The 26,536-nt window shown below is 39.8% G+C and overlaps 1 protein-coding gene across 4 annotated transcripts in view; it reads left to right on the top strand.

Annotated features, from left to right (window-relative positions):
• LOC131070717 (uncharacterized) overlaps positions 1 to 26,536 on the top strand; it is a 99,889-nt gene that overhangs the window by 61,900 nt on the left and 11,453 nt on the right. Inside the window, exons 4-11 of one of the 4 annotated variants that reach the window (XM_059207554.1) lie at positions 1,712 to 1,784; positions 2,025 to 2,137; positions 2,255 to 2,299; positions 2,496 to 2,663; positions 2,799 to 2,842; positions 2,935 to 5,976; positions 6,095 to 6,199; positions 6,478 to 6,655. In XM_059207554.1, coding sequence (XP_059063537.1) covers positions 1,712 to 1,784; positions 2,025 to 2,137; positions 2,255 to 2,299; positions 2,496 to 2,663; positions 2,799 to 2,842; positions 2,935 to 5,976; positions 6,095 to 6,199; positions 6,478 to 6,655 — 3,768 coding nt within the window. Of the gene's footprint in view, positions 1 to 1,711; positions 1,785 to 2,024; positions 2,138 to 2,244; positions 2,383 to 2,495; positions 2,664 to 2,798; positions 2,843 to 2,934; positions 5,977 to 6,094; positions 6,200 to 6,477; positions 6,656 to 26,536 lie in introns of those variants that run through there. The other 3 variants (XM_058006322.2, XM_058006321.2, XM_058006324.2) reach the window with 3 other exon arrangements.

The raw sequence follows: 26,536 nt of genomic DNA, 5'->3' as shown, positions 1-26,536 counted from the left end.
TCCACAAAATTTAGATGTTAGGGTTTGAGTGACATTGGGTGAAACCAAAAGAAAGGAAGGAATCCATCTTGCCATACCAAGTGCGAGAGGGTTGTTTAAGGTCATAGTGGGACTTCTTGAATTTGCATACCAAGGAAGAATCGTGAATGTTTTGCTATGGTTGTGCTATATATCTCTTCTTGTATAGATTACCATGTAGAAAGGCATACTTCATTTCCATCTGCTTTATGAGCCAGTGATAAGTGGTGGCAATGGCTAGGGTGATGTAGATGGAATTATTTTTTTGCAGAAGTTGGTAAGGACTCAATATAGTCTGTGCTAGGCACTTGTGAGGATTCTTTAATGACAAGTGCATTGTATTTGTCAAGTGTTCCATCTATTGTATACTTGGTTCAAAAGATCTACTTTGATCAAACCATCCCTTTTCCCTTAGGAAGTGGAAATAAGTCCCAAGTGTTATTCTTGATCAAGGAAGAGTGTTCTTCTTCCATTGCTGAAACCCATTCAGCAATAGTTGTTTCCTCGATTGAAATTGGATTTGAAGCTTGGGCTATGTATACATGAGGCATATCTTGATATTGTGATCAATTTCTATTATCTAATGGGTCCCTATTGATGTACCTACTACCTATAATGTTTGATGGGTGCAAATTGGAATTGTAGTTGTAGTAGGGGTAGGGCTTGTGTTAGACAGTTAGGATTAGAGGGTGTAGAAGGAGAGGATGGGGTTCCTCCATCTCAGCATTAAAATCACTAGCTATATGATAGCTTCATGTGTAGGATGGATAAGAATTTCAATAGTAGGGGAAGAAGAGTCCTCAAGCTTCACTTTTTTAGAAATGATCACATCACAAGTATTAGGTTCTAGAAGTTGATACCCAACAAACCCATTAGGATAAATCACAAATATAAATTTGCTTTGAAGTTCCATGGCTTTACATTTTGTTGAAGGTATGTGAGCCCATTCTCAAGATCTAAGAGCTAATAAGTGTTTAATTGAAAGCTTGTGATCCCTCAAGGCTTGATTGGAGGTATGGCTTCCAAGGCTTTGTTTAGAGTGCAATTTTGTATTTAGTTAGCATAGTTAATTGCCTCATCCTAGTACTATGGTGCAAATGATCATTATTGTACCACGTAGTTAGTGATTTTGAGAAAAATATGCTTGAGTGAGATGGATGAGCCAAGATAACAAGTGTCCAAGGGAGGTTGGGTGAGCCTCAATGAATTCGAGGACCAACTCATCATGTAGGAGTAGTTGTGTCAAGAGAATTCATCTTTATGAGGGAAATCTGGCACGTAATTACTGTCAGTCAAAATGTGAGTGAGGTAGAGGTGGCATGTGATCCCATCAATCAAGGAGATGACAAGCATTTCTGATTTACCTGAGTAGATAAATTGACATTCCTAAGTAAACTTAAATACAAGGTGCAATAATAATTAATTATACCAGCAGAAAGAGATGAGAAAACAAGAGAGCATGATTTGTCTAATTCAAACACATTGCATATAGAGTTTTTCTTTTTCATACATATTCAAATTCTTTATATTGTGTGCAGAAATGGTCTTTGATTTTGATTTATTTTAGTATTTACTATTTACACTAATCGATGTAAGCACTGATCTTTGATAGACCAATGTTCGTAGCATGTTCTTCGGTGGTACAATTGGCAGTATTCTGGTTCTAGTTTAAGAGTGCACCTTTTTCTTGTAGGTTTTGACTGAAAGTGACAATTTACCATCTGACTTAAAGAGCAAAACTGCAGAGGAGATCCGTGATCTTGGAAGTAAGACCTGAGTTTATCTTGTTTCAGTTCTATAGACCAATGACTAAAACCCGACCATTTAAATCAGTTCAATTTATACTTTCATGTCCACATGTGTATATGGGAAACAGCTTTTCTGGCTTGTTTTTAGTATGATGTAATATAAGGATGATGTAAAATTGCAAGATTGTATCTCTAAGATTATGTAAATATATTTCATGGATTCAGGCTTCATTGACTCTGGGCTTTCTTTCTTTACAGTTCCATGCAGTGTATACTATTTGTCATTTGATAAGTGTATCTTGGCTTCACAATCTCAAACCTGTCAAGGGGAAAGTCAGGACTGCAGAGAAGTCAGCAATCTTTGCATCAAGGTAAACTTGTAACAGGAACATATCTGCTGTGTTGTTCTTTGATATATTCAAACGTTATTCTTCTGTTGATTTTTCAACAATATCAAGATGATTCATTCTCTTTGTAGGTAAATAAAGATTTTCACTCGAAGGAGTTCGAAGTGGATCTATATGGTCGCCTCAGTAAGAGAAGTCATCCACTTCATTTTCAATATCGCTTAATTGGTAGACATCTTGTAGCACATCTGTCAACGCTTGAACAAACTGTAAGAACAATGCGAAAACATGTGTGACAAGATTGCAATCTGAATGTGGTTTGGTTCTTGGTTTGAGCAGCATTAAATGGATTATTATCTAAAAATTAATGCAATCTGAGCAGGTCCACTATAGACAAGGACAAAAGATACGACACAGTAGTGAGAAAGGAAAGAATAGCGTGGACGAGGTTGTAGATGGAAATACGACTGAGACTTTGATCAATAAAGATAGAGCATTTGCATTAGTTAAACAGACTACAAGTCAAGATATTTTTTTACCTGGTTCAATAGTAAGAATTCTGGACCAGACCATCTCAGATAAAATCAAATTTGCCACGGGATATTTTGTTTGAATGACAATGCTTGTTTCTAACTTCTCTGTGGTTCTTGTGTTGTGTGTAATTTAAATTTTCCTTCTTGTTAAGGAGCAGGACCTAGTAGCCGTATTCTCTCAAACTTTGGAGCTGAGGTGAGGAATTCTTTTGGTTGGTGTCTAAGACAGACACTAGTAAAGAGTTTTAGGTTTTAAATTGAGTTATTTTTAATATTTTATGTATTCAGGCAGGTAAGGCTTGTTGTGGTTCTCGTGGGAATAGAGACTTTAATAAAGCTAGGAATTCCTTCGAGTCCATCTTTTTCAGGAAGTCATAAGAACGGCAAGGAAGATGCTCAAACGTGGAACTCAAATTACCTTTTAAAATCCACAAAAATAAACGAGTTATCCGAGGCCAAGACTGCAGAATGTACAAAGAAGAAGGGCATGATTAGTGGGAAATCGAAAGATTCTAAGTCTGAAAAAGACTCTAGCAACTTCCAAACAGATAGAGTGAATGCATGTAGTTCAACGGAGAAATGTGCAGATACTTCAAAATTTGATGATACATCAAAGAAACCCTCTAAGAAAAAGAAAAAGAAGGGCAAAAATAAATTGAAACATAGTGGTGGTCATACTCAAGTTCCCATTTTGAAGGAGAGTTCAGAGGAATCCTCTCTTGCATCTGGCAGTAATGTGGCAAGCACTTGTGGAAGTGGATGTATCACTGTTAGGAACAATGATGTCACAAGTATTCATAAAAATAACATCAAGGACGCTAGTGATCCAGAGTTGTGCAGCACCTCAAAAGGTGAAACTGCAGACATGCAGTTGTCATGTAAGAATTCTGCTCCTCTATCTCAAGAAACAAGCGCAGAGGAATTTTCAGCTTCCGCACAAAGTGCAAGAGGTTTTGTTGGTGTCCATACTGATTCCAGTGTCATAAATGGCAATGGTTCTATTCATGATCCTAGCAACACTAAATTTGGATCTGTCAACAAGGGAAGAAGATTGCCAGATTCCCATAGCACAGGTAATTGGACGCGATTGCCAGATTTTCCTAAGAGCACTTCTAAAACTGGTGGCAGTCCTAATGGACATTTACATGCTGTATATTCACGTCCTGGCAGTGATGGAGTGAATAATATTGAAACAGGAAATAGTAATGGCATATGCTCTGTGGATAGTCATGATAAAAGTAAACATATCCCTAAAGTTGGGAGAAGTAGAGAAACTCAAACTGATGATAAGAAATTTCAAGTTGCCAGAGGCAAGAAAGTTGCTGGAAGTAACTTTGGATTGGTGATGGTGAATTGCTCAAGTGGAAGTATGGGTAGTTGTGGCATTGGGAGTGTACAGAGCAGAGTTGGTAAGGAAAGTAATCAATCTGTTTGGCAGAAGGTGCAGAAGAATACTTTGAATGATCATATTCAGGAGCCTAAAGATAGTGAATACAGGCAGTTACCATCAGCTTTGTATTCAAACAATGTGTTGTCAGCAGTCAATTTGAATTCAGAAAAAAATTCTGCATTCCATATTTCTCCAAAATGTTCTCGCGAGTATGGCAATGTTTTATCCAAGCATAGCAAACAAAAATCAAATGATTCCTGGAATCGTAGAGATTCCCATGATCCCCTAACCAGGGTTAGGGTTAAAGAGGATTCAAACAGATCTCAGTGTGTGAGAGATGACAATTCAGGATGGAGTCGGGACGGGAAGACTACACACATTACACGTAGAGATGCCACAAAAACAGGGAAGGATTTTGAGGAAAAGAAGACAGGGTGCTGTTGTTCTGAGATACCCATCCAATCTAGTCAGAAAGGAACTTTACACCTCTCATGCCAAAACAACCATCCTAGAAGGTCTACTACTGGTGATAGCAACATTTCACATCAAAATACTGAAACGCATGATACTGACCGCAATGATGAGTGGAAATCAAGTTTGGCACCATCCACACCATGTCAAAATGGAGACGCATTACAGCCAAATAGAGATGATTTCACTTTGGCAAGCACAAGTTCACCTATTCAAGGTCAATTGAACTGGATGTTTTCTTCTTCAAGAGTATCAAATTCATCAGATCAAGTTTTGATGCCTACAAAGAATCCGGGAGATCAAATGACATCAGCTCTGCATATTTCAGATGTTCAACTTGTTGATGGAAGCTCTTTTCATTCCCCATTTCAGAAAGAAAGCAAATCTATGGATGTGCGTCTAAGGGTGTCTGGTGAAAATGATCTTGATCAATGCTTTAACCTGCAACATGTTGCCCAAGAGAAAGTTCCTGTTGGAGCAATAAGTGCAGCAATGGTAATGGCTTGTACTCCCAACACAGGAGCAGTGGATACACAGTATATGGATATTGAAAATAATGACTGTGAGGTTTCAAATGAAACCCATAAATTGCATGCATTATCCAAAATTGGATTGAAATCTCCCGTTTCAGTAGAAGAAACTGATGCTTGTAATCATGTAGGCCAAATGAATGTGGTAAATAATCAACATGTTTTTGAGGTCTCATGCAGATGTCCATCTTATATTAGCCTTTCTGCATCCTCATCCAATGTAGAATTTGAAAATATGGCACAAGCCATTTCAGGTTCTATCCTTACTTCATACGAGTCTCAACTAGCTTTAGAAAGTATAACACATGCCCTTGGTGGTCCTCTTGCAGAATTTGAGAAAGTTCTTGATTCTGTATCACCTGAAATTAAGTCATTACCTTGTGCAGATAAGTGTAGTTCTCATTCTAAGAAACTAGGGATAACAAATTTGGTGTGCAGATGCCAAATTGCTGACATTCCACTTACAAACATCTGGCATTGGTTTGAGGAGGTTGGTAACTATGGTTTGGAAGTAAAGGCTGAGGAATTTAGACAAACAGGGAGGTCTAGTATAGATGGTTTTTTTCGAGCTTATTTTGTACCTTATCTTTCGGGAATACAATTGTTTGGATTCTCAGGTTCATCTCAATCATTTTACAAAGGTGCAGCCAACACCGAAAGGCAGGAAACTAATGAGAAAATAAATAAGGTTGAAGATTCATACCTTTCTCATTTTGCAAACCTTCCCATTCTTTCAACTCTTCTGCCGAAACCTTTTGCAGCAGAAACAACATCTGCACCTGTCTGTTTGTGCTCAGCTGATACTTCAAATATATCTTCCAATGCTGATAACTATTCTTGCAGCACATTGTTATCATATTCTCGCCATGGTGAAATGGAAATTCTTTTTGAGTTTTTTGAGTCTCAGTTGCCACAGCAGCGCAGACCGATGTTTGAGAAGTAAGTATATATTGTTCCAAGCTATTTTTGGTGGTTGTTTCTTAGGTTTCTTTAGATATGGTAATCAATCTGCCAATATGCCTTTTCTGATTCTCTCTTTATTTTTAATGTGATCCAGAATTAGAGAATTGATCAATGGTGATGCCGATTCAAGCTCCCAATCATTTGGTGATCCACATATCTTGGAGTCAATAAAGCTACAAGATTTGCATCCCGCTTCATGGTTAGTTTATATATTTGCCTGATCTACTAGATCAAATTTTATCTTAAAAAGTTTGTTTAGTTTAATCTCCATTACATTGTTTCAAGTAGAGTGCTTATGAGTACTAAATTATATGCTCATCTGGATTACAACTGCTTTCTTTCTTGATTGTTTAAATTGGTTTGCCTGCCATCCCTTTAAGGTTTGTAGTAGCCTGGTATCCTTTACAGGTTTTCATTTGGATTACAAGTTCTTTCTTGCTCACTTATTTAAATTGTATTGCTCTCCATCCTTTTCAGGTTCTCAGTAGCCTGGTATCCAATCTATCGAATACCAGAGGGGCAACTACGTGCAGCATTTTTGACTTACCACTCTCTTGGTCATTTTGTTCATAGAGATACCTCATCAACACTTGTTGGAGACATTGGTTCTTGTATTGTGGCCCCAGTGGTTGGTCTGCAAAGTTACAGTGCTCAGGCAAGCTTTAGCTTTTCTTTTGTAATCTTTCAAAGTAGTTTAATTGGACATGCACATATTAACATGCTTCTAAATGACTCTATTGTTCAAAATGTTGCACAGTATTTAGATGTGGTGTTGGATGTCATCAACAATTATTACACTTAGTTAAGGAGACTTTGTAATTGTAAGACAAAATTAATATAATGTTGAATTCAGTTTTGTTGATGGGTTATTTTGCGCATGTAAAGGAATAGAGTTCCTCTCATTTAGTGACCTTACTGGTTTATGAGTGCAATTGTTGTCAGACACCCTCTCAGTGTTTATTATAAACTATGTAAAATAGAAAGAATCAATCTGCAAAATAATGGACAAGTGTTATTACACTAACATATCTACATGGTGATTCTTAATTCCAAAAGAAAAATAGAAAAGAGACAAAGGGAAAGGGAGAAAATATTTTAATTCAGATTGGCAAAAAAACACTGAATTTATTGCATATTCCACATACCATCTTTAACGCAAATGGCACTACCTGGATATGCTAGGGATGCTGCACACTGAAACATATTTAAGATTTATTTCATTAGACAAAAAATGCTCAAATAATGACGACAATTTTAATATTGCTGTAACAAAATTTTTATTGACATGTAAAACTCATCCATTAGCATTTAATGAATAGACACCCAGGGAATAAATCAACACTACAAAGCACATGTTCATTGATTCGAAGCCCTAAACTGTAATGTCCCCAATTTTCAATTAAAATGAGAATGGTAATATATTAATAACTTTATTAAAACTGAACATATTTCATTATAATATTGAATTTAAGATTTAAGAGTGATTCGGAGAGTAGAACTTATCTTGGTAACTCTCTCGGATTTACCCAAACAAAATTCTTCAGCACGTTGTTGACTGCTCTTAAACATTTGTTGACCCTTTGGTAATACCGATAGCTCAAATCACAAACAATAATTGCATTTCTTTCCTTAAAACTCTAATATTCAGTGGATATCATTCTCTGTCCAAGATGGGTTGTGGAGCATAAGAGGACAGTGGTTTTGTGCTCATGAATTGTGAAATTCAAATAATTGATTGTAATTTTTGAGAGATGACAGATTGAGAGAAAAATTGGTATCTTGTGCTCCAGTATGTACTGTTTGACTGTCTTGCTTTCCGTTCGCTGCTATTTGTAGTCTTCAGCTGTGATATTCTTCAATTTATTCTGTATGATCTTGGTAGTCTGGTTAGTTTTGTAATTTCAGAACTCTTCTAAATTTCTTGAGAGAGTATATTTAATTGCAGTACTGGTGGTGATTTAATAAGAAAAATGACATCTACCACTTAACAATTTAACCTTCTTTGCCCATTATTTTTTCTTCTAGGGGTCTGCATAGTTAGGCATCTTAAAATCTCATGCATTAATTCGTCTTACCATTGTTTTCTTTCCTTTAGATACTGTGACTTGGCACAATCTTGGTTAATTAGGCTTGTTGTAAGTTGACTGAGCTTTTTTATTTGAGTTCCACTTAAAATCTCTAATACGCTGATGTCTACCAAATTTGTTATTCTGGTTCTCTTTTAAAATCATTTTGTAGACTTGGTCATTGAGCTCAAAGATGTGCAATTTATCATAACTCATATCCTGGCGATCCTTTATTGCCCGAGAAAGTGGGAAAATGGCACTGGTATTGATCTTGGGAACTTGGAATAATGGAAACTCTTGATGAACCAACTCTTCTCTGCTCAGTGAAGAATGTGAAAGCTGAAATGCACTCTGCTTTGTATTTCCTGATATGGTGAACTTGACTGCCATCTATAGATATATGAGTTTGATATGGCAGCAAGATAAATCAATCATTGTTCACCAAGATGTGTGTTGAACAGACACTTCATCTTCCCACTTTGATGAAAAGCTTAAGTCTGATCTGATGGCTAAAATTGGGTCGTAACAAAAAGGGTGTTCAAGAAAACCAAAAGTAGAAAGGAAGTATTTAAGATTTAAATATTCACTGTAAAGTATAATGTAATAGCAAAACCATAGAATAAACCCAATAAAGTACAAGAATTGAAAGGGAATTTTTAAATTATTAAGATTCAAATATTCACCGTGATGTAAAAGCAACAGAACAGAACAAAACCAATATAGTAGAAGACTGGTACGCTGAGTGAATGAAATGATGACACTTGTCGATATCTCATTTACTTGGCAGATTGGCAATATAGTTTGCTCACCAGACAATCACAAGAAAGGACATCCTTCCAATAGACCAAGGAAAGCAAACGGGGACACTTATCAAAATCTTGGATACTTGATGTATCAGATTCACAGTTCACTCCCCCGGTGAGGGCGAGGGATTAGAGGCAGGGGTTGGAGCGAGCAGTCGAGATCCTCCCCCATTGAACAATTAAAAAAGAGCAAAACAGGCTTCTATAAACTGAGACAAGAAGAGTCAAATTCACAAAGTTTATGTGGTGTCTCAAAGGGCAAATGTAAAAGTTAAAGATGTGGGTTCACAATCAAACATCTGATACCTGATAGACACAACATTAAAGCAGAGATAAAACCCTGCTGTCAAATAAACAGCATGGTGCTGCGACAATTTGCCATAGAAACATAGAGCTCGAACTTCTTAGAATATCATGTACCTAGAATGTTTAATGTTGGTGCATTCATTTAATTAGTTTATTGCATATTATGCACCCAGGATGGGACAAACTTACTTGTGGAGGTATCTCGTTAAGTGGGTTGTACATGCATTTAATAGCTGTGGTTGTCCTTTCCATCTTTGGTGGAGATGTACTACATGTGTACATCTTTATTCTACATTGGTTTTGACTAATTCCCATTTGGTTGCAATTATTCAAATGCCCACCTCTTGCTGACACTTATCCATTCATCTCATGGTACTAGATCTCTCCTCTTGCACATTGGTGCAGATATTGATCCATTAAACTCATTGTACTTCATCTCTCCTTTTGCACATCGGTGCAGATATTGGAGGCATCTCATTGTAATGCATCCTCAATTTTGCAATAGCTTTCATATTGCATTTTGCAATTTAATTCTCTTTGTGCTTTTGCTATTGTGATTGCTACTGTCATCAAAATTATGGGATTGTTTGCTTCATCAACAAATCTTACATGATATAAAACATTTTTTGCAAGATCTTACATGGTATTAGAGCCTTTTTGGTGAGCCAAGGTGTGTCTATTTCCATTGAAGATTAAGAGTTCTATTTTGTGGCTTTGTTTTGGTAATTGGTGGAGTAGATTAAGTTTATCTCACCATTGTGTCTAAAGTGTTCGAATAAGCTGATTTTTCCTTTTGTTACATCCCAAGTTGACATTCGATGTTAGATCTATGTGGGTTTGAAGCAGTGAGCTGTTCGTGATATTCTGTAGGTCACACAAGTTTTGATGCATTTTTCATCATAGCTAAACTTAACATTAAGTTTGAAGCACCCCAAACTGCTAAGAATACTATCAAATCATTGATTTTGGAGCATTCTGTTTAGGGCCTTGAGAATTTTGTCTTGTAGTTGTATGGAAGGAATATTCCTATAGAATATTTTGCAAGTGGAAGTGCTGATATACATATAGTACTTGAAAAATTACTTATGAAAAGATGTATATGTAGTGTCGTGAATTGCACCCTATGCAATTCCACACTACGTAAGCGCCTTCGCTTTACACTGAATGGGGAACTTCTTTATCTTTTTGTCCTTTTGTCTGCATGGTTTGCATGGTCAGCCTTTGCCTTGGCCTTTTCTTGACTTCATTGATTGTTCAACTCTCGTTCGCTAGTACGCAACAGAGACGTTTGCGCGCCGCGTTAATGTCCTGCGAATCTGCAGACTGAAGGTGGCCGTTTTAGTGTTACAGACACCAAAGTGGGGGTCTGACTGTGGCAGACCTCTAAGACACAACCCCAACATTTAGTCTTTGCCCGCCTTGTGTGTAAGTTATCAAAGTGAGCTTGGGAGCTAGCTGGAGGCTTCAGTCGTGGACCAACTATGAGACACCCTTCTTCTGTTTCTCTTCTTTTATATTCAACATTACACTGGTTTTCGCTCTGTCACTCTTTCATTTAACTTAGAAGTCTATTTGATATATCTAAACATCAGTTTGTAGTTTCGGTGTGTATCTTTGTATTCTGTCCGTACGTGATTCTAGCACACTGTGCTTATGTCTTCGACCCATGCGCATGTCCTTAGGCATGGATTGTGCAGAGGTTACTAGAGAGTCTTTGTGATGTATTCTCTCACGTTTGATATGCCTTTTATCAAGTAAACTCTGTTATAGGCTTTGGTAGTCAAGTAGTTTGTATCTCCTGGCTCACCAGAGTACCAGTTTAGTGAGGTGTAGTAGGCTTATTTGCTCCTCTAGGATTTTATCACTTGAGGATGTTTAATTTTCTCCTCCACATTTTGGTGAACTTGATGTGAACCATTTGAGTGTTGTTTCGTTGTGTGTGTATTTTGTCTTTTTAAATTTTACTAAAAGTAAAAAGAACTTAGTCTTCAAAAACTTTTCCCTAAACCAAATAGCGTGCTACTTTGCGTTAAGAATCCTTTATTGCATGCTCGTAGTGTGGTCGGAGTGTTGTAGTGCTTGTCTTCAGACTGCCACTGGAGTTGTTGTGAGGACTTCTAGGCAAAGTATCCCTCCTGATCGTTATAGTTCCACTTGACCCGGTCTGATGTTTACAGAAATGCCAGATCCAAATGATCTCTTCGCTTCTCATCCCCTTAAGAGTGTTATGACTTGGGGCTTCTCTACCTCAGGATCATAAAATACTACTTTTGTAAATAGTCCCTCGGGATCTCTTGCTGCTGACCATGATTCTGTAGTCATTGTCCAATATGACTGAACTCATCATTAGAGGAGAACCTGAGAGACTTCGAAGGGTTCTTGAATCGGGAAAACGTTCTCCCCCAAGCCAAGAATGTGGTAAATACCTTAATGGATATGCTAATTTCATATAGCAGAGGCTTGGAGATGTTGAGGGCATTATCCTTAATTGTTAAGAGTCATGTGCCCCTCGTAGATGCACCCTCTCAGTATAGTCAGCTCGTTGATATTAATTCTTAGATCAATGTTGACATGCTTGGAGTGATGATATGTGTGGTTGACATTGGACCTACAATTGATATCCCTAGATTCCTAGTTTCAATGCCACTTGTATTTCCCTAGGATACATTGGTATGTCTAATAGCTCTACTATTGCTTCTGCGACAACTCACACTGCTTCCATTAGTGTTGGCATTGGGGCTGGTACTACCTCTGGTGGTGGTACTGGACCTCATGCTAGTGTTGGTGGTGGTTGCTACACTCATGCATCCGCTAGTGTGCATGGCGCACCTCCACCCCCTCCACTTGCTAATCCAATTTTAAACACCATATTGCAAAACATGGAATAGTTACAACAACTCACAAATCTTGCATCTGCCTCTGGTCAATCTTCACTACTTGCCTATTATCTCAAGAGCCTGCTTGACTTGAGTATCCTTAATACCATCCTTCCCCAGGGGGTTGAGGCATTGAAGTTTGATCAATTTAATGGAGAAGGGGATCCCGATGTGCATATTGATTCCTTTATGACCATGTGTAGTGACTATCATAGTTTGGATTTTGTTTTGCTTAAACTATTCTCTCGGTCTATTAAGGGAACTGTGTTAGAATGGTATAGCTCCTTGCTGTATCATTCAATCCAATCTTTGATCAGCTCATGGATTTGTTCTTGAAATGGTTTCAAGCAAACATTGGTAGCAGGGTCACCATAGCTACCAATGGAGAAGGGCTTCCCAATGTGCATATTTATTCCTTTATGACCAAGTGTAGTAACTATCATAGTTTGGATTTGTTTTGCTTAAACTATTCTCTCGCTCCATTAAGGGATTTGTGTTAGAATGGTATAGTTCCTTGCTGTATCATTCAATCCAAACATTTGATCAGCTCATGGATTTGTTCCTCAAAATGGTTTCAAGCAAACATTGGTAGCAGGGTCACCATAGCTAAGAGGATCATTGGTTTCATCTCTTGATACCAGTCTATCTCTACCAGAATTCCTTTTGCCTTGCCAGATAGCGACTTGTAAAGGATGTTCATCGGTAATCTGCAACCAACATTGAGAGAAAATTGTCCCTTAATAGATATCATAATTTTGCTATTTTGTGTTCTGCATTGACTACCAACATACGGTGATTTAGTTCGAAGAATCCACTTCGAACTCTCATGCTGGCACCTTTGGGGGTATGTCTTCCTTGGAAGGGTCTAGAAAGAATAAAGTTGTGGCTAATGTTGTTATTGTACCTTAGGCAACTGAGAGATCTGCACAGGAATCGAGTGAAATAGAGTCTTTACAAAGTTAAATGACTTTTATTCGAGTATAATGCAAAGATTGTTAAAAGATAACTTGATAACCTTTTATGAGGTTAGACCTTTGCTTGACAACAAACCATACCCTCGGTGGTATGTGTTGTGACATTTTTATACATCACCAAATGGGGGCCCCCACTTTTTTGCTTTTTAGGTTAATCATTTTGTTAGGTGTCTTGGTCTTTAGCTACCAAGATTGTTGTCAAAGATGTCAATATTGTCAATGTAGTCAGTTTGCAAGGAAAGATGCTAAGTTGCTAGGGTTAAATTTGTTTTAAGTGTTGAGAGATATACATATAAGGATTCAACATCAGGAGGAAATCAAACATAAGGAATCAGGCATCATCACTTCAAAATTACAACCTAAAGATTGCTTTACAAAACGAGGACAATATTAGGACCTTCCCATGCAGAGGAAAATGTTTATAATCTTGAATTTCCTTCGGAAATCCAAGAATCATTGCTGATACTTCAGGTGAAGGACTTCAAAGTGATGGGGATTCATGATCAAATGTCATCAAGAAGTCAGCTAGTAGGAAGGCAAGTTGATCAAGACAGGTTAATCAAGGCAAGATAGGCAAGCAAGGTTAAAGGGTTGACTTGACCAAGATGATGCATCCCATCATCATCACACCAAGCTTGGAGATGTTGAGTATCAAGAGAGATTGCTCAACTATTTACAAATGTGATGAGGTACCAAGTCTACAGAGCAAATTGAGGAGGCATCCTTGTCATCACCAACCAACCAGAGGACTCCATGTCAATACGTCTGGGTTCAATTTATTTGACTCATTCAATGGAGGCACAAAATTCAAGATACCTAACCTCAGTTTCTATTGGTTCACATTCAATGTTGGACCTAAATGTAATATTCTCATTGGCCGAAAAGGAGGTTTTTGTAACAAATTCTAATCAGGGTTTTCATCTTGGAATCTTGGCCATTGATTGTGAATCAATATGAGCCACTCATTGTAAAGAGCTATCTATATAAGTCTTAGTTTTCTCATTTGTAAGGTTAATAGAGTAATAGAGAAAATAGTTAGTAGTTGATAGTTGATCAATATACATTAGATAGCAGATAGGTAGAGTAGAGTACGAGAAAAGGAGATTGTTGACAAGACTTTGTTGCAAGAAACATATCATTTTCATTGAAGATATGATGAATTTCATGTGTTGATTCAACAATTTGCATGGCCTTTATTTATTTATTTTCATGTTGATTAGATGGATGAAAGCTATTGTGGATTATTAGTGGTGAAATTCGTATGTTCATACTAGTATTTTGCTGATTGTACCTTGCATGGTCAACTGAACTCTCTACATGAGCTTAACTTTGATTGCTACTCGCTCATTGATATGCATTACATTGATGGTGTTTATGCCTTTTGTAGTAATTTGAACAACATTTTGCTCTCCTTAGAGATCGCACTAGCTTTGCGTAGTTGTTCCTTGCATGGCGAAACAAAGCATGGTTGAGTTTCATTAAATCATTCAGTCTCTTACATTCTAGGAATTATGATGACTTCTCTAAACCCCCAATCCCCTTTTTTTTCCAAATCAAGTTAAATTCCACATTCCAGTAGCATTCGAGAAAGTTCATGCAAAATGTAAGGCCCTTTTGTGATTCCAGCAATACCACATCATACACACTGAGTCTATCCAAGAGCATGTCAAGACGGGACATTCAAAATCTTAGAGTCATCCCATTTGATCACATAGTTTAGCACTTGGGAGGATTTTGTTCAAGAGAGGATATAATACTTAGCATTTTATTCTGTGTTAGAGGTGTCCAAAAAACACATCAACAGTATGATTGTTCAAAATCTTGTTTGTTTCACCATGTGCCTGGACATGACACCGAGCATTGCATTCATCTTAGACATCTTGTCGAAGATCGCATGGACAATGGAGCTATTTGGGTTGGTGAGAGGAAACAAAAATTTGATAAGTCTATTGACAAGGCAAATAGTGAGTTGCAAATATACACGGATCCTTTTCCACCTCATTCATCTAACTTTGTTTTTGCATCATCTTTGGGTCCAGAATCAAGCGCAAGCTTGTATTTTAATATGGTCACTATCACTCCGATCTCGCCTCCTAGCCAGAGGGCAGAAACCATTGATATATCTTTCACCTCTTTGGATGCCCCTTATTGTTGAGAATCTGCTCCTTTGTATATCCTTGTGAAGTTAAACTGTTAGACTGTTATAGGTGTGATGGTTGATCCTTCGTGTAGAGTTGATGTTATTATAGAGAAGGCCTTGTTTGTTAATGGTTGGCATAGGCTAAGATATGATGTTTATATCCTTACGAAGTTAAACAATTAGACTGTTACAGGTATGATGGTTAATCCTTTGTGTAGAGTTGATGTTATTATGGAGGAGGCCTTGTTTGTTAATGGTTGGCATAGGCACATATACGATGAGTGTCATGCAACCCTTCATACACATAACAAGTTCTCTTAGCCCTTTGGGAAATATCACCGTGAAGGTCTTGGTGAGACCCAAGGTCGTATCAAGTATGTTCATTATTATTCCTGAATCGAATCCTTTTCAGGTTAAATTAGCTATCCCTTGGTTGATTGCCATGGATGTGATCTCCTCAGTGATTCATAAGTGCTTAAAGTTTCCTCGCGAGGGCTTGGCGCATGTTGTCCAAGATACTAGATATCGACCACTGGTAGCCCATGGGGATTTTTCATTGGATCACTTTTGGCTTGTTCCGGTTGGGCCTTTGCTTCCTCATGGTGATTTAATGTATAGAGCGTACTATCAATATAAGACGGGGGAGTTGGCTCCTTAGTCGGTTCAGCTTGAGTATTCGTTGCCTCTTCTTGCATCGGTATTTGTTGCATATTCCTTGTCTGCTCTTGTGTTGCAGCAGGTAGTGTCTTATGTTCCTTCTTCATTGAGGGTTGGCGATAGACCTGTTCCTAAGGGTAGACTTCCTTGCCCACTTGGGGTTGGCTAGCCCTCGATGATGTCTTCCGTTTTCGTGACTACTTTGGATGCAGACAAGGGAAATACAGTTGTGTTGACAAAGTCTGCAACCTACCCACTCTTTGAGCTTCCGATCCTATATGATATGCCTCGCCTTGTTGGGTACGCTAAAGGTAAGTGTTCACCTCGTGTTCACTCGTCACCATTGGCTCCTACATCACTTCCTCCGAAGGTACCCCCTATTCCTTTGACTGCTCTTGGTGCAAAAAGAGGAAGGGCACTCGTGGTTGTATTTGTGGTGTCTATCTTCAATTGCACCTCCTACTTCATCGGTTGGGCCTCCTTCACCGGTAATGGTCTTGGAGGCGTCTCCTATGGAGTATGGTGCCATTGCTCCTTCTCAAGCTCCATTCCTGATCCCCACCTACACCGGAACCAACTTGCACATGAGCGTAAGTACCATCGACAAATGATGGTTTGCGAGCATGAGATTGCTTTGAAGGCTATGAGTGAGTTATTAGTATTTGCTCCTATCTTTGCTCTTTCCGCGCTTGCTTGCCTTGTTCCCTTTTTCGTATCGTCAGCTTCGTCTTTCATCTTGCTCTTGTTTGCTTCAAGAATTGTTGGCAAGCCTCACCCTAAGTGGGTCCAGGTTTTCATTGCTAACTCCTTGGAGCCTCCTCTTATCACCTCTTTTCTCGATGTGCCTCTGCTTTCTCAGCCACTCGGCATGTTGAATACACAAGTGGTGTCCAGTGCAGCCTTGTTTGATCCTCCAGCTTTGCAGCCACATCTATATCAGTGTTTTCTAGGAATCTTTCAAAATGCTACGATTGATTGGAGGCCCGTGTCTCTAGTAGAACCTAAGCGCAAGTTCGAGCAGGATCTCGTTCTGGAATTTCATCGATGGAAATCAGCTTTGGTAATCTCTTCATCTGTTTCATTGTCTGCTTCAATGACTATTCCTTTTTATGCTTCTGTTTGTTTTGTCGAGGAGGTTCCACCTTCTTCGGAGTTTGTCTCCGTCCCTCTTACAAAGGTCGGTGTTACAACTCCTGTTTTGTCGCCTCGAGCCTAGTCACCCGCCTCTTCTACGTAGGGGCATTTGTTTGACTCTTTAGAGGATATCTAGACGCTGTCTAAAATCTTCACACAATCGTTGACTCTCGCCTCTCTGGAGCTTTTGGATGTGAATGTGGAAGCTGCCTCATCATTGCCTCTTGTTGCTGGTGCTGCACTCGGTGCTGCTCTTGCTATTGTCCTATATGCTGGTTAATAAGAGTATATTTTCACTCACTGTTGTATGTAGTCATTCAACAACTATAAGTTTTCTTTTTACAGTTGCATGTGGTCAAACAATTTCATGTTGATGACAAGAGTAAGAAATGTATGTTGTCATTACACTTTCATTCTATAGCCATATGTGTTGTTCAACAATTGCATGCTTCCATTCTATGTCCATATGCAGTCATCCCAAAATTTTAAGCTTTCTTTTGACAATTCTATGCCATCACATGTTTTCTCTTTGTACAAAGATTTTGCTTTTGTAAAAATAATTCAGACCACTCTTGAGATGGTTGAGGGTTGTCTTAGACATCTCTAGTCATCTTGAGGATGTGCCCCTGGTTTCCCTGGTGATAGGGAATGCCCTCTGTCATCTCGGTATACTGAGGATGCTAGGTGGGATGGGGATTTGGGTTGGGAGGGGGAAGATGTGTCTCCATTTAACCCCGAGCAATTGTTGCTTCTTGCTTTTGAGATGTAGTATATCCTTGTAGGCATTGGTTCTTTGTTTGGAAACTTTGAAAATGTGTCTTTCAGTCGGTGATTCTTTGGATTCTTGCTTGCATTTTCCATGACTACACTAACAAAGACATGCATGCATATCGTTAGTATTCAACATTAGGTATTGATTGAGTAAGAATTCATTTTTATAAATATTCCTTAAATTTGCTTAGAACATTGTGGGGACGTAGATTTTTGCAAGACGTCCCTGGTTTCCCTTGTGACAAGGGATGGCTAAGGGATGCCCCTTGCCATCTTGCTGTACTGAGGATGTTGGGGAGGACGAGGTCAGGGACATGGGCATGGTTTGGAGGTGGGGGATGTGCCCCCATGTAAACCTGCATTTGTTGTTTCTTGCTTTTGAGACTTTGAAAGCGTTTTGGTAATTCTTTGGATTCTCGCTTGCTTTTCCAATGACTACAACAATGAAGACATGCATGTACTGGTTAGATTTAAACAATGGGCATTGATCAAGCAATAAATTTTTTTGATACACATTCCCTAGAATGTTGTGAGGTTGTAAATATTTCTTTGATGGTTTTTCCCTGAATTGGTGTAGAAGATCAACTTAAGAATGGTCTATGTTTTTGATACTAACTCCTTGAATTGATGCAGGATGTTGCAAAATAAGATACTCTGCTATGATAATAATGACCCACATCTCTTGGCTTCATATGTTTTTGATTAAAGGAAAAACAAGTTTTGAAGGGACTCGAAACCCTATACAATTAGATTTTGAAAGGATCTGGAATGCTCTACAAGAAAGTTGTCTAAACAAAATAAACATGAAGGCACAAACAACCTAGGACAAAAGCCTGTAGAAGGAACATCATGCAGTCAGCCACACAGCTGCAAAGAGGACAACTTACAGCCAGCTTGCAACCAGCCCCCACACAAAGAGTCATCAAGATTTGCTTTTAGAGCTACTCTTGTGGGAGCGGATAGTCATGTCAAAAGGAGGCTTAGAGCATTTTGCTTTCTTGCCCTTAATAGAAATCCAACCCTCTTCAATGTGTGCTGCCAAGTTATGCCAATCCATCCCACCATTATTCTGTGAAAGAAAGCCAACAGCCTCATTCCCAGAGTTATCAACTGAAATCTGTCCTGTTGACATGGCCATATCACAAAGGCAACCAGAATCCGGAGCGCCAATGCCAAAATTAACCTCCTGAAGCCCAATCATTCTCACAGTAGGGGTTTCAGCCGAAGACTCAAGCACAATATCAACCGGAGAAGAGGCCTCAGGAGCCTGTGGTTCCCTAGCAACCACCTCAGAAAAGCTCCTAGGTTGATCAGATTTCTTCTCAACCGTGTAATGCTGATGAGAAGCACCATTCCACCAAGTAGCTGACCTAGCCTTTTTTTCAAAGCCACATTGTGCAGCCGAATGGGGATGACCCTTAGGTGAAATGGTGGGGCTTCTTGCTTGTAGTGCCTACAACCTAGGTTCAAACCCCACAGGTTCGTCTCTACCGTGTTAACAATGGAGCATGCTTTACCTTGGGTAGAAACCTGGAGAAATAGTGGGGCTTCTTGTCTGTAGTGCTTACATCCTTGGTTCAAACCATTTGAGGGGATGACCCTTTGGTGGAATGGTGGGGCTTTTTGCCTGTAGTGCTTGCAACCTAAGTTCAAACTCCACGAGTTCATCTCTACCGTGTTAACAATGGAGCATGCTTTACCTTGGGGAGAACCTTGGATAAATAGTGGGGCTTGCCTGTAGTGCTTACATCCTTGGTTCAAACCATAAAGCTTTAATGGTGGGGCTTCTTAACTGTAGTGCCTATAACCTAGGTTGAAACCCCATGGGTTCGTCTCTACTGTGTTAACAATGGAGCATGCTTTACCTTGGGGAAAACCTTGGAGAAATAGTAGGGCTTCTTGCCTATAGTCCTTACATTCGTGGTTCAAACCATAAAGTTTTGGGGATGACCCTTTGGTGAAATTGTGGGGCTTCTTGCCTGTAGTGCCTATAGCCTAGGTTCAAACCCCATGGGTTCATCTCTACCGTGTTAACAATGGAGCATGCTTTACCTTGGGGATAACCTTGGAGAAATATTGAGGCTTCTTGCCTGTAGGGCTTACATCTTTGGTTCAAACCATAAAGTTTTGGGGATGACCCTTTGGTGAAATGGTGGGGCGTCTTGCTTGTAGTGTCTACAACCTAGGTTCAAACCCCACAGGTTCGTCTCTACCGTGTTAACAATGGAGCACGCTTTACCTTGGGGAGAACCTTGGAGAAATAGTGGGGCTTCTTGCCTGTAGTGCTTACATCCTTGGTTCAAACCATAAAGTTTTAACTTGACCAAGATGTCTGGAAATTTGAATGGCAGGTTTAATGGTTCTCTGCCCAAACGCTCAAGTGTGCCCCTACAGTTGCATCGAACCGTGATGGGACTGTTTCTGTTCCTTCTGCAATGAACCGATCTGCCTCTGTGGATGCCGGGAGGGGAATTTCCTCCCGCCCTGGGGCTGATGGCTTTTCGCATGGGGCTAGGGGTGGAAATTTCATCGGTTCTTCGACCCAAACGTGCAAGTCCTCTGCAAACTGTGATGGGGTTGTTGTGAATGGATCTGCCATTTTGGTTGCAGGGAAGGGCATTTCCTCTCGCCCCGGGGCTGATGGCTCTTCACAAGGAGCAAGGGGTTCTGGCATACTGCCGAATGAGTCCGTTGGACAGGGTGCACGGAGGTTTCGGCTTGGTAGGCAGCAGTTTGGGTTCATCACTGTTGCTAATGTCATCTTCGTTAATTTGAAAGATGATACAGTAGAGGAAATCGATTATAATGCTTCCATTCTCTCCCTGCATGGTGTGATCTGTCAGTTTCGAGGTTTCTGGCCCTCCCTCCTGTTGTGACCATTTCACACATCGCCCCATCACAAATGGGGACCCCCTCTTTTTGCTTGTTTTTCGCTCGTTTTCGCTTTCGTTTTTTAGGGTTTTGTCAGTCAGTTAGTTGTCTGGATTTAGGGCCAAGCCTTAGGGTTTTAAATTTTGCCTTTTCAAGCCAAAATCCAGTCATTTTTGAGAGCTTTTGAGCTTCTTTTCTAGAATGCAAATTTTGAATGCAATGAATTCGCCAAAATGGTCTAATTTTCAATTGGAATGTTCATGCAGAGCTTAAACTTGTCTAAATAGTGACCGTCAATATGAATTTTTGTCTGACTGAATATTTTGACCAAATTTTGACTTTTTTTGAAGTTTGATCCTGGGCATTGGAATTGATTTGTTTTCGCCTCGTGAAGTGTTAAAATGTGAAAAATCTTGTTATTTTGGCCTGTAGGAGCAAAATCGCTCCTGTCCCTCAGTGAAGGACGGGAGCTCAATTTCAAATATCTCATCATCCTTGCAGAGTCCAGACAAATTTTACGTTTGAAGTGATAGAGAACGACAAGATCTTTCCATTGAATATAAATTGAAGATTTTCATGAGCACAGAAAGGCCTCCAGGAAGAAAATCGCTCCTGTCCCTCAGTGAAGGACCGGAGCTACGATTCAAATTTCGTTTTGTCCTTGCAAGATTTTGATAAATTAACAATTTGAGGACGCCCGAAGGAAGATGCTTTGCCAAATGAATATAATTTGATATGCAAAAACGAAGGAGAATGATCTATATTGAATAAATCGCTCCTGTCCCTCTCCAAGGGACCAGGGCGAGGTACCTTGTAGCTCTCGTCCCTCTCCCAGGGACTAGAGCGATTTCCTCCATTTTGCAAAATCCAGACAAGGGTCAAGGCAAGTTTACGTTCAAAAACGAAGGAGAATATGAGATGAATGCGTTGAATATAAATTAAAGATTTTTGGGACGTCCATAACAGTGTTAAATGCCTAGTTCGCTCCTGTCCCTCAGGAAGGGACCAGAGCGATTTTTGATATAATTGCTTTTCTTGCAAAGTTACAAACAATGTAAAGGCATGGGCGGATAGAGTGAAGAAGGACGACTCCGTTGAATATAAACTTGGAACCTGGCAAAGTAAGATGAAGGCCACAAAGGGAGGATCGCTCCTGTCCCTCTCCAAGGGACCAGGGCGATACAATGGTGATGATACGTCCCTCCAAAGTTCAAGGTCGTCCCTCCAAAGTTCAAGGCCGATCCAAGTCAAGACGAAGGGTGGCGAAGACATCTCAAGGCATTTCCATCAAGCGCAACGTTGCAAAGATCATCACAAGGAAGGATTTGCGCTCTAAGACCCAGATCGCTCCTGTCCTTCAGGAAGGGACCAGAGCGATACCTACATAATGGCGTAGATTTCAAAAGACAAAAAAGTTTCGAGTTACCAAGAGGGTCGAAAGGACATCATTCCACGCAATGAAGATGATTGCAAGTTGGTAAAAACAAGAACAAGCACCTAATAATGGACTTCGCTCCTGTCCTTCAGGAAGGGACCAGAGCGATATTAGATGTATTGATCAATTCATGCAAAATCCACGTAAGGACAATATATTGCAATGTTCTGGAGGGTCCATGGTATGATAACAAGGTGATAGACAAGAGTTTTGAACGTCCAAACATCGCCAAATGGTGTAAAGGCCTCACATCGCTCCTGTCCTTTGGACAAGGACCAGGGCGATCCTATCAAAACACTCACGTTCCTTCAAAGATCAAGGCGAAATGAGGATAGGAAATGCGAAGGACGACGTTTGAAAGACATTGCAAAGGAGATCGAAGTTTTAAAATCGCCAAGACCAAGGAGAAATGTGGATCGCTCCTGTCCCTCTCCAAGGGACAAGGGCGATGATCCTTATAACATCGAAGGTAACTTGCAAAAGCGAGTGGGACGTGCGCAAAGGACACAAGCATTGATAAGTTCGAAGGTCAAAGATACAAGATGAACATAAAGACATGGAGATCGCTCCTGTCCCTCTCCAAGGGACAAGGGCGATGTTAGACAAAGCGCATGATATTCTTTTAAAATCAAGGGCGCACAGGGTTCTAAATGACATTCAAAAGTTGATGCAAGGAAAGGATCGTACCAAAATGGAGAATTTCAAGCAAAAACATGGAGATCGCTCCTGTCCCTCTCCAAGGGACCAGGGCGATAATGATCATGAGATGCATTTGCTCGCACAAGAGAGGCATTCAAATTCAAAGGACCACCAGATGATCGATTTGGGAGGTGAAAATGAAGGAGTTGAACGTTAAAAACGCAAGAATCTAGACCACAATCATGGATCGCTCCTGTCCCTCTCCAAGGGACCAGAGCGATGAGGTACGTCCTTTTATTTTCATATTTTGGCGCCAAATTAAACAATTTGAATTTCTTTAAATGCTAAATCAATTTAAAAAATCGAAAATCCATTTTTTATTGGCATTTAATATGGCGTTAACATGTATTAATTATTTTTGCCTTTATTTAAAATCGAAATCCTCAATTAAAAAAACGCAAGGCATTAATAAATAATTATTTAATTAATAAAAAATCGATTTCAATCGCTCATATGTGGAGGTCGGCCTTATTATTTCATTGCAAATCATTTAAAAATCATTCAAAAAATGGTTTTATTTTTATTAAGTCGGCCTAAGGGGTAAAGGATGCAAGCGCTATATAAGGGGGGTAAAAGTTATCATTTCTACATCATTATTTTACCTTCTCTACATGCGAATTAAGGGAGGCGAATATAGTGCGAAGTGTGTTCAAGGGTGGTGCGAGTTTCATTCATCCAAGGGTGGCGCACTTAGACATTCAAAGGTGGTGCGATTGCAAACCAAAGGTGGCGTAGACATTCCCAAGGTGTTGCGAATTTGAAGATCCATCCAAGACCACGCCTAAGGCGAATTTGCTAAAGACTTGGAGATTTATTTGTGCGAACTTGAAAATCCATTTGAGACCACGTCCAAGGCGATAAGTGAAGATCACATTCTATCCAGAGGTGGCGAAGTCAATTTTGAGGAGATCATATTGAAGATTACTTTATACCTCAATTTTGCCTAGGCAAATTTTGTTTTTGCATTCTAGAGTTAGCTCTCTATCGAGGTATGGCGATTTAATTGTTATTGTTTTATTCATTCCTCGCCATATTTCAAAATTTTGAAATTTTTGAGTCTTGAATTTCTCTTAGCTCAATCGTTGTATTTTAGGAAGTGATAACTCTAGAGACTTATCATAAGGTTTCCTAAAATTTATCTCTTTTATCTACTTTATTTATTGCAAAAATCTATTTCTCATAATGAAATGTTGTGTAGGTATGGCGACCCCAAAGGCGGGAGCATCCACCAGTCGCTCGGCTCTCATGAAAGAAGATCAGAAGACTGAAGAAGTGGAGACCAAGATCGTGTCCAAGTGGAGTAACATTGGAGATACAAACTTGGGGAACTTTAGTACAAAGAAGTTCCGGGAGGTCCCTTACATCGGCAAGCCATCACCTGTCGCCCGGAGAATAATAGAGAGTGGCATCATTAAGGCGGCCGGTTTTCCTCCAGCCATTCAGTGTCACGAGTTGATGATCGAGTGTGCCCGTCATTACAATCCACAGTCCAGGACAATTGTGTCCAATGAGGGAAACATTTTGGCGTACCTTTCAGAGGAAGCCATAAGTGAAGCCTTCCATCTTCCAGAGCACAGGGACATGATATACAAGAGCATTGAAGGAGCCAGATCAGTGTACGATGATGATCCAGATGCTTGCCTAAGCATAATCAACAAGAACTGGCTACTTAAGAGTCGTCCCCGTCTGAGCAAAGTACCGAACACACCACACAGGATCGATTTCCAAGAGGAGTACAGAGATTTGATCACCATGCTCAACAGAGTTACAGGAGCACCTCATGCCTTCTATTTTGAGAAATGGATGTTTTACTTCATCCAGGTGATTGTTCAAGGAAAGGGTACAATACATTGGGCTAGGATAATTAGCCATTGCTTAGACGTACAGTTGAGAAGACTCAGGGCTACTAAGTCCTTCCACATGAGTTCATACGTCATCTATGCCTTAATTAGGAGCGTTGAGTACGCAGGACTACCTCACAGAGGAGTGATTGGAAGAGGACCTGGCGAGGGCAGAGTTTGTGAATCCTATACCTACTTGCATCATCCACCAGGGAAGAACTACAAGTTAATCAATGATACTTTCACGATGAACATCACAAGGACGTTGCAAGGAGGGATTCACAACAGATTATCTCAGGATGCCCAGGAGTTAATCAAGAGGTACGGTGCTTGGTTCATTCAGTTTCCCAAGTTCACTTACATTAGAGTGTATGGATGTCCTTTACCTCCATACATGTTGCCAAGGTACCCGACAGATAGAATTGTGTTACTTGAAGTAACAAGGCAGTTGGCAGCATATGTGAAGGCATTCAGACACAGACATCAGAATGGAGTTCAGGTACCTATTATTTTGGGTAATTCAGTTGAGGTATGTCCCAATGTCTCAGCCATGGATGACGCAGAGAGGGAGTTAGCCTTGTATCCTTTTTCATCTTTTGCCTGGAGGAATAGTTTTGATCCACATGGACATTTAGAGGAGACAGTCGGTAGAAGATTTAGACATGAGTACCAGATTGAAGATTTTATGATGAATCTCCTAAATGATCTCGAAGTGAAACAAAAGATACATTCTAGATTGCCTTTGGATTTCATCAGGAAATGTAAGATTTACAGAGTAGCCGACCAAGCTCAGGACAACGGCAGGCACATCCAATCTTCATATGATAGAGAAAGCAAAACAATAAGTTTGAATTGGAATGAACCCGAGACCGTGGATTTAAATGATTTGATGGCACCAGTCTTGTCTTGTACTCGCAGATGGGTAGACGTTCAGCATCAGAAGTTGAGAGAACAAGGCATAGCCATGTCTTTTACTTTGGAAGAAAAGCCAGCCGAAGGTGGAGCCAGTGTTAGTGAAGGCAATCCTAATCCTAGGAATTCAGGTGAAGGTAACCTTCGATGTGCCAGTGAGGGCAATCTCCATTCGAGAGGTTCGAAGAGAAAGGAAAGATCAGAGAAGAAAGAACCTTCCAAGAAAAAGCATGGTGCCAACAGAGATCAAACACCAGGTACTTCTTCCAGGCCAGAGGATAGAACAGTTCGAGTGGAAGAATCCATGGAATCGATGGTACAGAATGATAGACAGGAAGAGGAACAGGCACAGCATGTTTCATCCGATGGATCCCTCCAAGACTATGATTTAGATAATGATAATGAAGTAACATCTCCTCCCAGACAAGAAGAAATAGTACATAAAGAGATTCAAGTTCAAGAGACAAGATCGAATATCCCAGATTGGTTGAAGGAAAGATTGACTAAGGTAATCGTAATTGAGGATGAAGACAGTGCAATTGATTTAGAGAGCCTCGTGGGACGTTCACATATGACAACAGAGAAGAAGAAGGCTACAAAGATGTCCAAGATGATTCGAGATGAGACTGGATCTAGAAAACTGCAGATAGCTACATCGGCAGCAGACAAATATGAGGATGAGATCCTAGCAGAGGACTATCATATACAGACTATTGAGTTAGGACCGTCCACAGCAGAGCAGACTTTAGATGATGCCACCGACACATTTGAGGCATTGAAGGATAAGTTTAGAGAAGTAGAAAAGAATAGAAAGCTTGAGAAAGAGGTCGGTGCATGGAGGACATATTTCAGTCACATCAATGAACCTTTGGGACGTCAGGATCCAGTTAGATCACCATTGCAGGCATTGCCCCTTCAATCAATCAATGAAGCAGAAAGATTCAGGAATATGGTCCAGCGTACGTGTAGTTGGATGGATAGATCTCACACGGTGGCCATTGAGTTTGTTACAAGGATGTCGAAGATCACCCATCAGGCTATCCAAGTTCTT

This window comes from Cryptomeria japonica, chromosome 6 (assembly GCF_030272615.1).
Source record: "Cryptomeria japonica chromosome 6, Sugi_1.0, whole genome shotgun sequence".
NCBI classification, from domain to species: Eukaryota; Viridiplantae; Streptophyta; class Pinopsida; order Cupressales; family Cupressaceae; genus Cryptomeria; species Cryptomeria japonica.
This window is presented reverse-complemented; position numbering and strand designations above follow the sequence as displayed.